The 11,170-nt window shown below is 36.5% G+C and overlaps 1 protein-coding gene across 3 annotated transcripts in view; it reads left to right on the top strand.

Moving 5' to 3' along the window:
• LOC107727418 (transcription factor E3-like) overlaps nucleotides 1-9,565 on the top strand; it is a 17,422-nt gene extending 7,857 nt beyond the window's left edge. For 2 of the 3 annotated variants that reach the window (XM_016537283.1, XM_016537285.1), the window contains exons 5-10: nucleotides 1,958-2,053; nucleotides 4,819-4,936; nucleotides 5,674-5,730; nucleotides 5,944-6,019; nucleotides 6,351-6,498; nucleotides 7,847-8,624. In XM_016537283.1, coding sequence (XP_016392769.1) covers nucleotides 1,958-2,053; nucleotides 4,819-4,936; nucleotides 5,674-5,730; nucleotides 5,944-6,019; nucleotides 6,351-6,498; nucleotides 7,847-8,275 — 924 coding nt within the window. In that variant the 3' untranslated portion in view covers nucleotides 8,276-8,624. Of the gene's footprint in view, nucleotides 1-1,957; nucleotides 2,054-4,818; nucleotides 4,937-5,673; nucleotides 5,731-5,943; nucleotides 6,020-6,350; nucleotides 6,499-7,846; nucleotides 8,625-9,014 lie in introns of those variants that run through there. The other variant, XM_016537284.1, reaches the window with a different exon arrangement.
• The last annotated feature ends 1,605 nt before the right edge of the window (nucleotides 9,566-11,170 follow it).

Below are 11,170 nucleotides of genomic sequence, written 5' to 3'. Positions count from 1 at the left end.
GTAAAAAAAAACATTATTTAGTGGGGAACAAATAAAAGTGAATAAGTATAGGGCTAAATCTGGTAAAATGTTAAACATTGCTCTTTGTATTGTTGTAAAATACATTCATGAAAAACAAGTAATATATTTATAATTCATATACTATAAAATTAAAAGACATTTCTTTTAAATGTATAGCGCAGTAATGAGGCAGCAACACATGATAGATAAGACAACAACAAAGGCTATTAATAATCTTTCATTGCGCAAAAGTATTATAACATGAAAGGCTCCTATACAGAGCGGCAGAAAGTGCTTATGCGCATCCCTTGCGTAGAATGATGCGCTTGAAGCAACACTGAGTCACAGTGCTCTGCATAGTAAAGTTCAAAGCACAAAGGGAAGAGGATGTTGATGCGTAGTATATTATATCTGTGTGATGGTTTACTGAGCCTTTTCTTTTAACAGTTTAAAATTTCAGTTACTGTGCGCATAAAGAACAATTCATAGTGCTCTCTACTCCAGTGTAGTGATCTCTAATAGACACCCGGTAGAAAGTAACATGCTTTAGAAACAGCACTAAACTCCAGCAAGATAAAGTCCTTTTATGCAAAACCACTGATCTTTATCTACAGATCAAGTATAATAATAGAAACATTGTATCATCTTAGAGAGAGTTCCACCGTCTTGACTGTCGTAACTGAACGCGACGCGCAGTTTGAATGCTGAATGGAGGAAGACTGACAGCCGCAGCGGAGAGAAGAGTTTACGTGAACTTGAATTTAACGACTTAAATATTCATATATAGTATAGTTACGCAGTATTGTAAAATACGCAGAATATCGGATTTGGATCGGTCACGTCTGACCGATACCCGATCCGGCAGAAAATGGCAGTATCAGAGCCGATACCGATACTGAGTATCAGGGAACGCTCAGCGGACCAGGAGCTAATGTATCGTTTTCTTTTTTGGTCCGAACCAAGAGAACCGAACTAAGTGTGAACGCACCCTTAGTTTCTTTACAAAAAAAAAAGATTACTTGCCCATAACTATTGAACAGCTTTGGCCTACTTTCACATGCAAAATTACTAGATAACGTTTACAATTCCTGCTCTAACTAATTACAATAGAGGTAGTCCTATAGATTTGAGGAATTTTTTCAACGTACAGAATCTCAGATCTGCCCCAGTAAGATAACAGCGGATTCTGTATATGATATATAACTTGTGTGAGAAGTCAAACTTTAGCATTGTGTTATCAAACAATGCTGCATTGGCAGGAAAAGGTTTTATTCTCTAGCCAGCTTGTACTTTAGGCCACTTATTTTGCTAGACATAGTCTGTGAATTTCACATGCTTACAAAACCGTACTAACCAGTAATTATTGTCCTAATAATCTCAAGTCTTAAGCTATTTAGAGTATGCTAGACAACTAATTAAGTGTTTGGCTCTGAGACTCGGAAAGATCCTTTTGTAGAATGTGCCTCACGTTTGCTTAATACATACAATAGCGTGCTTTGTCAAGTCTGCGTGAAGTCGGCCAGACTCTTTTAGGCACTTTGCTTTTGGTACCACATTGTGCTGGTAAATATCACACTCATGGCTCAATGACCCCTGCACACTTCGCACTTTGTGTGGGCTTGGCTATTAAAGTCTTTCAGTCCTGTATTTCTCTTGTGTACATACTGAAGGACCCTTCTCAATCAAAAACACTGACTGGAAAACCCAACGATGAAATACAAGCTGGCTAAGGTTTCCAGACTTTTATCAGACTTTGAATCGGATGTCTGTATTTCTCATGTCCATGTGGTTGGTGTGTCACTCTGGAAACCGCTGTGTAGTGTTATTTAAACATCCATCTGCCTCATGACTCATGGTGGAAATACACTGTTGAGCTGTTTTTTTTTTTTTCTTGTCTCGCAAGGAATCTAAAACATTATCTACAAGCTGTTTTTTTCTCTGTGTTTTAAATGCACAGATCGAAGACGTCATCGATGACATCATCAGCCTGGAATCGAGTTTAAACGATGAATTTATGACACTGATCGACTCGGGTTTGCATCTTCCCAACACGGTATGTAGCAACATCCTCAACTCTATTAAGGATCAGTTGAGCAACTCAAGTGCTTTTGTCATCTATTTCTTAAGAACTGATTAAGTAAAGTTTGTTGAACTTGTTTTGCACGACTCTTTGGAACAGGTTTTTTTTTATTTATTTTTTTTATCACCACCGATGCTGATGACACAACAGCCATTAGTCATAATTTGCAGTAATTAATTGAAGCCCACAATTCTGCCTTAGTCTGTTGCAAGCAAAAGCGAATCCTGCTCTGACATGCCATTGCTTTGGAAATACAATTTCGGTTTTCAAATCAGTAATTTTCATTGAGTCTGGGAGGAGTTCAGGTAGAGGCGCTTGTGTAACCAGTTATGATTAAAGGTTAACTTAGACTCATATGCTTGCTTATTGTCAGTGTAGTGTTTGCATTCAGGACGTTTGGGTTGAATGGGGGCTTGAAACACTGGAAGCAAATATAAACTTCTGACACATGGCTCACAATGGGTGGGGTCAGCACGCCACGGAGGAGTGACAGAGAGTTGCCGCACACACACACACACACACATGCAGAAACGCTGGCCACTGAACGTGTGTGTGCACAAGCTGAATTCTGTGGCAAGCTTGCCCTTTTTTTTTTGAGACTCCAAAAGATATTTCCCCATTTCTAAACGTCCCTTTTTACGGAGAGACGCACAGAAAGAGGAAGCACTTTGCGGGTGTGTAAGAGAACATGAGGATTCTGGTTTTACTGCCGGAGAATGAAAAGAAAAAAGGCAAGATTGAGGTAAATTTTACTGCATTTTAATTCTCGGGTTGCTTGTCCTGTGTAAATGCCGTGGGAAGATGGTAGGTTTGTGTTTTAGTTGTGCTTTAAAGACAGAGTGATGTGTTTTATGACGTTTTAAATAATCTTAGCATGTTGCAAACAGTCTTTTGGGTTTATTTGAGCATGTTAATGCCTCAGGACAGCAGATTTCAGAGCAAGTTTGGATGGATTTTATGTCATTGATTTCTGCACAGGTGTCACTTCATCGGTTTCGCAAAATAAAAAGTCACCTTTCAGGCTGGCTCTGTTTGTCAAGATGAGTGAAATGCGTTTTCGGGTAAACCTGCGTGTTTGAAACTTCAAGCATGTTTATGAATCTTCTGTAACTGGTTTAATTATTCAAAAAATGTCTGACGTTAAGGTTGGTAATGTGTAGTTTTGTTTTCAGTGCTCGTAATGCATCTGCTACCTCGTTGAACCTCATTTCGTAAAAAACGCAAGCAGAATAACTTGGCTATTGTGTGGAAATTTACATGAGTGTTTTTATTAAGAAATTAAACAAATTTGTGGTTAGATGTGCTCTATTTATGTTCTCAAATGTTTCAGTAAGCACTAACAGAGGAAAGTTTATGGATTTGTATTTTTTCCCCCTCTGAATTGCTTTTTATGTATGCATTTTTAGAGATTTTCTCCATTTAATAGTCCTCGCCTTGTCTAGTTTGTTTCACTTTACAAATAAGCGTGCACACAGAGCCGTTTGGCCATTGTTAAAGATATCGCCCTTCAGATATGAAGGTTCATGTTTGTGGTTATCTGAACTGAATGAAGGTTATCCATATGGTGCACCATGTGGCAATGAGGGGGCCTCTGACTAGATAATGCAGTGGGCGGGGTCGGTCCTGGTTTAACCCTTGTGCAACCTTTTGGACATTTTTGTCCTTTTCAGTTTAGTTTTTTTGATCATTTTGCCTGTGTTATTGCCAACTGCATAAATTCTGGCACAGGTGTGTATTTTTATTGGAATTTGACTATTTCACTTCCATTTCCTTTAATAAATCTGTTTTGCACTAGGCACAAAAAATTGTTCCTCTCAGGACCTTAAGGACAAAAATGTCCCCATTGAAACCCATTAAAACTGCTATTTTTAATCGCAGTGCCATTTATCTGTAAAATTATGCAATTTTTGTTGATAGGCTTCCATTATATTGGCAAGGCTTTAAAATCTTATTTTTTACTATTTTTTACCAGATGGTGCCATTTTTTCAGGTTTGGCCTGTAAAGCAAATACTCGCTTTATTCCTGTTTTCTGCTTCTTTACCAGATGGTGCCATTTTTTTCAGGTTTGGCCTATAAAGCAAATACTCGCTTAATTCCTGTTTTCTGCTTCTGGATATTATAGAGCCAATTGGATAAATAATGCAGCTATAATTGTGTGGGTGTGTTGGTATGGATGTCAGAGTTTGGTTTGTATGTGTGTCATAAAAAAAATAAAAATTGTGTGTGTGTTCTTGTAATATTTGAGAGAGAAAAACTCTACTGCAAATCACAAATCCAACCACTGTGTGCACCAGCAGAGTTTTGCTGGCATCTAATGGGGTAAATTTGGTACTGCGCCCAAAAAAAATCTTACTGAAAGCTAATTTTTTGAGATATCAACCTCAAATTTGGAATACAACTTGTTTAGATTTATGGCTTTGATTTTCTAGCAGGTATAGAGTTCAACATGTTTCATAAAATATATATTTTATATAAAACATCGTTCATAAATCATTTTCATAAACCTAAACATCTAGAACTTTTTTTTTTTTGGTTTCACTTTTTAAACTTTTTTTACTTCAACAATAATCTGCCATGGGTCTTCTTTAAAATGAGACCAAACTTAACTCTGTGCTCCCAAGCTTCAAATTTTTATGACAGTTTTTTGACATGGACATTTTTGTCCACTATGGACCTATGTGTAACTTTTTTTTAATTGACGCACAAGGGTTAATTCATGGCGATTGGTTTTCAACAGCTGCCGGTCTCAGGAAACCTCCTGGATGTGTACAGCAGTCAGGGCATGGCGGTACCCACCATCACCGTCAGCAACTCCTGCCCTGCAGACCTGCAAAACGTCAAGAGAGAGTTGAACGGTGTGTATCTCCGTCTGTGATCTTCCATCTCTTTATTTTGTTGCTTCCTCTTCCTCATTTCTCTGGCACCGATCCTTCACCGGCCAGTCGAGTCAGTCTGACTGTATCAGCAGAGTCACACACCATATTTGCCATTTCCCAATTTCACAGCAGTGCCCAGTTCAGATCTGTTCTCCCACACACAATATTAGAATACAGTCATGGTTGCATATGATTCATTATCATATCAGTGGATATTTACGCTTTTGCAGAACTTGTGACTGATTAGTGTAAATACCCATCATTCATCAGGCATTGCCCAAAGAATTATAGAAGTAAAACTGATGTTTTAGTAGCAATTGCAATAAATTAGCAGTGTTTTATGAGACATTTGGAATAATAGAAGTGCGGATATTGTTTGTGAATGTTATTTAGCTAACATAATAGCTTAAAGGTGAAGTGATGTACTTCCTTGTATCTCATTTTACTATCAGAAACCACTATAAATAAGTTATTTGTTGGTTGATTCTGACGAAAAATCCCACTTCTCAGTCAGACGATGCTATAACTTGTAAGTTTGAGTTTAGGATTTGACCATCTGTTTGCTCAACCAATAGCAGATAGAGGGAGCGTTCGGGATACCTGTCTGAAAACAGTCATTATTTTGGCATTTCTGTCTAGTGATGCAAGTGACAAAGAAATTCACACTTCCCCTGTAAAATTAAATAAAAATGGCCATGTTAATTGTTGTTTTATAGATGCAGAGGCGAAAGCTATTATGAAGGAGAGACAGAAAAAAAACAACCATAACTTGAGTGAGTTTGATTTCTTGCAGATTTTACCTGCAGTTTCTTTTTTATCTCTGAGATCTGTCATCACTATGTGCACATGAACACCTGAAGGTTAATCATCCTTGGTAGAGTATAAGGAAGTGAATTACATTTCAGTTAATCTGAAACAAACATCTGGCCTGTCTAGTCATTCCCATCAATTTAAAGTATGTGTGTGTTTGTGTGTGCGTTTTGTAGTTGAGAGAAGAAGAAGGTTCAACATTAACGACCGCATTAAGGAACTTGGAGCTCTCATTCCAAAGTCCTCTGACCCGTCAGTATCTCTGCTCTCGTTTTCACTTCTGTCTGGTTTTCAACAGTGACTGTTTCCAGTGCTGAAAGATTTCAATTTGAGAGATCATTTAAGTTATAATGACAGTTCATTAGAGAGAGTATTACTTTGTTGTATCGAAATTGTAAAAATATGATTTTAATGTCATAACTTGTCATTTTATTTATTTATTTATTTTTAAATGATAAAAGTTTTCTTTTAGATTTAAGTGGCAATTAAATTTTTCCCCACTGTATTTGTTTTATTAATAATTTTTCATGATTTTGTTCAGTACATGTGTCTGTAAGAGTGTCTGCATGTGTTTTCTCAACAGCGAGATGCGCTGGAACAAGGGCACCATCCTAAAGGCGTCAGTCGACTACATCCGTAAGTTACAGAAGGAGCAGCAGAGAGCCAAAGAGATGGAGATGAGACAGAGGAAACTTGAACACTCCAACCGCAGCCTACTGCTGCGCATTCAGGTATGCTGCATACAGTAGATTTCCACAAAAACTCTTTTACTATATTGAAATCCATTCCATATCCATTTTCCCCCCAAATCACCACATAATTATTATTAGTAATAATAGTATTACTTATATTCCATTATTGCACTATTTATCAATATTTTGATTTAGCTTTTATTTTTATACTTTCAGTTTTCATTTTTATTTAGCAATTTCATTTTCATGCTTTTGTAATGTCCATGTTTTTTTTTTTTAATAATTCTAATTTTTCTATTGTTTTTTAAAATATTGAATTCCACAGATTTTTCACCAAATCACCATGGAATTAGTAGTATTTATGTACTATTATTATAGTATTTCTAAATATTTTGAATTAGCTTTTATTATTTCACTTTTTCATTTTAATTTTAGTTATATTGTTATGGTTTTTGTCATTTTTTTATTATTATTATTTTATATTTCTGTTTAGCTTTAATCTATTTTTATTTCAGTTTAAGTTTTGTTAATATTAGTACTGAAAATTAAACTTATTTTAAGTTAGTTGCCAAGGCAACATTTATCATTTTAATCTGATATTTATATTTGATTTCAGTTATGTTTCAATTAGTGAAAATTGTTTTTAATATTTTAAGTTTTAGGGAAAAAATTATATTTTTTAATATTTTTAGTTTTAGTGAATAATAACAACACCACACAGAAAATGTGAAATGTGAGTAATCATTTTGGTTTATTTTATTTTATGTATTATTTTATTTTTCATTTCGGCTAATATTTTTTTATTATTATTTTGCCATTTACCCAAACATTTTGCATCCTCTTCTCAAACCTGATAATAATAATAATAAGTAATAATAATAATGAATTGGAGCAATGGCCTGGCGGTTAAGCACATATTCCAGACACATTGAGCTCTAGTGCTAATTCAGACTTAATTTAGACTCAATTTTTATTTAAGATTCTAAATAGACTCTAATTTGAGTCCAACTTTAATTGTGTCCTGATTCCGAGCCCACTTTCTTCCAAGTAATTTCTTACTGTCAAGAAGAAAGATGGATTTAAGAGACATTGACAGCGATTAAAACGCTGGAGGTCGGTTAGTCTGTGTGCTGTTGCTTTCTAGTAGCCTTTTGTTTTAAACAAATCAGGCAGGATCAGGCAGCAGATAAATGTCTATAATCTGCTAATCACCGCATCACACCATCGCTCATTTGCATAAAGCTGACCTTTCAACTCTTATTGAAACTTGGCATCTTGAGGCAAATGTGCCTAATTGTCATTTCCTTAAGTTGTGATTTGAAATGCATGTTGTGCATGTGTAAATGCCCCTCTTGCAGTTTAATGATTGAGCCTGTGTGATCGACAGGAGCTGGAAATGCAAGCACGTCTCCACAGCATCTCATCATCTCAGATATCTGACTCCATGCTGACCCAGACGCAGACGTTAACTCTGGATCACAACCCCAGTAACGATCTCTCCAAGACCCTTCTGTCCCTCAACCAGACCACGCCCTCTTCTTTCTTATCTCCACCTTCTTCCACTTCCTCAGTGGGCGGGACGGTCACCAGCCCTCTGGACTTCGGGACACTCAGTTTCAGCGAGCTGGACGACCCAGCAGCCTCTGTGTTTAATCCAGCCCTGATGGCGGATATGGGATTAGGAGATATTTTGATGGATGACAGTGGTGCTCTGTCGCCCGTAGGGGGCGCCGATCCCCTGCTTTCCTCTGTTTCCCCGGGAGCATCCAAAACGAGTAGTCGTAGAAGTAGCTTCAGCATGGAAGAAGACTTGTGACGTCTTCAATTCGGACGATAGTATTGCTTTACGGTGCAAATCCTGCTTGCGCACTCCATTGTCGGCCAGTAGAGGGCAGTGTAATCCTAACGTCTATAGTAATCGCCATACTGTAGAAGTCCGAGATCCTCAAGACTTTTTCTAGAGGTGACACAAGTAGCAGACGCTGACATTTAGAGCCTCGTTTATTATCTGGACCTCTGATAAATATATAGAACAATATATGTACATAGAGTAGATTTAGTGCTAAACATCTATTTTGTGTTTTTAATATGCAGTTGTATGAAAAGTAGCACTGTATTATTAACTCGTGGACACTCACCACATGAATTTATTAGAAACGTTGGGGGGGAAAAATGCCAGAATAGCAAAATATATGATTTTTTTGTTTCAGATCCCACTCATATAGTGGGCTCCAAAAGTATGAGACTTCAAACCTGGCAATATGCAAGACGCAGGATTTTGAATCATAAATAAAGTAAAAAAATATTTTTGATTCTGCACTTAAAAAGAGACAAACCAAATACTAAGATATTTTCAGATTCTCTTGTTTTTCAGTTTAACATTGAAATTAAATTGTGATGCTAATAATATACGCTATTGTTTAGAAGTTTGATTCAGGCAGTACGATGTTTGAAAGAAATTAATACTTTGATTTAAAAAGATGCATTAAATTGATCAAAAGTGACTCCTCAGTGGGCGGGACGGTCACCAGCCCTCTGGACTTCGGGACACTCAGTTTCAGCGAGCTGGACGACCCAGCAGCCTCTGTGTTTAATCCAGCCCTGATGGCGGATATGGGATTAGGAGATATTTTGATGGATGACAGTGGTGCTCTGTCGCCCGTAGGGGGCGCCGATCCCCTGCTTTCCTCTGTTTCCCCGGGAGCATCCAAAACGAGTAGTCGTAGAAGTAGCTTCAGCATGGAAGAAGACTTGTGACGTCTTCAATTCGGACGATAGTATTGCTTTACGGTGCAAATCCTGCTTGCGCACTCCATTGTCGGCCAGTAGAGGGCAGTGTAATCCTAACGTCTATAGTAATCGCCATACTGTAGAAGTCCGAGATCCTCAAGACTTTTTCTAGAGGTGACACAAGTAGCAGACGCTGACATTTAGAGCCTCGTTTATTATCTGGACCTCTGATAAATATATAGAACAATATATGTACATAGAGTAGATTTAGTGCTAAACATCTATTTTGTGTTTTTAATATGCAGTTGTATGAAAAGTAGCACTGTATTATTAACTCGTGGACACTCACCACATGAATTTATTAGAAACGTTGGGGGGGAAAAATGCCAGAATAGCAAAATATATGATTTTTTTGTTTCAGATCCCACTCATATAGTGGGCTCCAAAAGTATGAGACTTCAAACCTGGCAATATGCAAGACGCAGGATTTTGAATCATAAATAAAGTAAAAAAATATTTTTGATTCTGCACTTAAAAAGAGACAAACCAAATACTAAGATATTTTCAGATTCTCTTGTTTTTCAGTTTAACATTGAAATTAAATTGTGATGCTAATAATATACGCTATTGTTTAGAAGTTTGATTCAGGCAGTACGATGTTTGAAAGAAATTAATACTTTGATTTAAAAAGATGCATTAAATTGATCAAAAGTGACAGTGAAGACATTTATAATGTTGCAAAAAATTTCTATTTCAAATAAAAAATAGATTTTTTTTTTTCAACATTGCTAAGAATGAAAAAATGTTTCTTGAGCACCAAATCAGCATATTAGAATGATTTCTGAAGGATCATGTGACACTGAAGACTGGAGTAATGATGCTGAAAATTTGCCATCACAGGAAAAAATATTTAAATAGAAAACAGTTTTTTTTAATTGTAATAATATTTCACAATATTACTACTTTTACTGTATTTTGATCAAAAACACACAAAATCTTACCAAACCCAAACTTTTGAACAATAGAGTAATTTCTAATGAAAAATATAATATTAAACTATAAATGTCTCGGACGTTTTGGAGCTGACTGTATGTTAGTGTTTACAGTAGTAGCTCATCAAACACAAAAGGGACAGCTGTGTTTTATTTCTCTTTTTTAAATGTGTGAGTGTGTGTATCTGCACGTCCTACATCTGTGCATTTGATAAAGGTGGCAGTAAACCTGTTCCTAAACCTGCTTGTAATGTCCTCAGGAAAAAGCAACAGACAGAAAAGAGAACATCCTGTTCAGCTCGGCTTTCATTTCCTGCTGGGATTTTTGTGTTCTTCTGTAAAAACTGCTGTTTGATTGTGGAGCAAATTAAAACCAGCTCCACGTCGAGGGTCTGAAAGATTTACAGGGATCACTAACGGCATGAAGTCAAAAGAGTGTTTATATTATAAAACAATTGTATGATCAATAAGTCATAGCAACATAACTTCAACTCATCAAAATAAACCAATTTCGACTTCATTTTTTAAGTTATATAACGTTCAACTCGATTTTTGAAGTCAGTTTAATGTAACTGAAGCTGAAATGACTTTTACAGCCAACTTAATACTTCAAATATACTAAAAAATGTAAGGTAGCAGTTGAAGTAGGTGGAATTTGTTTACAATGTACCTACTGTATTTGTGCCATTGATCGGCAATGCATCTCGGCCTCTTAAAACATTGAGTTTTTCTCAGGTTAAATCTCTAGTCATGTGCTGATGTCAGATTGTCTATGCAAGTACTTTCATAGTGAAGTAGCAGAGGTTTATGTGAGCAGATGACAGTCGTGTTTCCTTTGACATTCAAAGACCTTCCAGCTCTGAATATTGTTCTCGTTCTCTGCCAGAGAGCAATGAATCATCAAACCGTCAATATCGGGAATTTCTTACTGCAATCCAACATCCCTTATCAGGATTATTATGACATTCACAAGTTCTGTTTTGATTTCT

The sequence above is a fragment of the Sinocyclocheilus rhinocerous genome, unplaced genomic scaffold (genome assembly GCF_001515625.1).
Source record: "Sinocyclocheilus rhinocerous isolate Xijiao unplaced genomic scaffold, SAMN03320098_v1.1 scaffold487, whole genome shotgun sequence".
Classification (NCBI taxonomy): domain Eukaryota; kingdom Metazoa; phylum Chordata; class Actinopteri; order Cypriniformes; family Cyprinidae; genus Sinocyclocheilus; species Sinocyclocheilus rhinocerous.
Note: the sequence above shows the minus strand (reverse complement) of the source record. Positions and strands in the feature narration are given on the sequence as shown.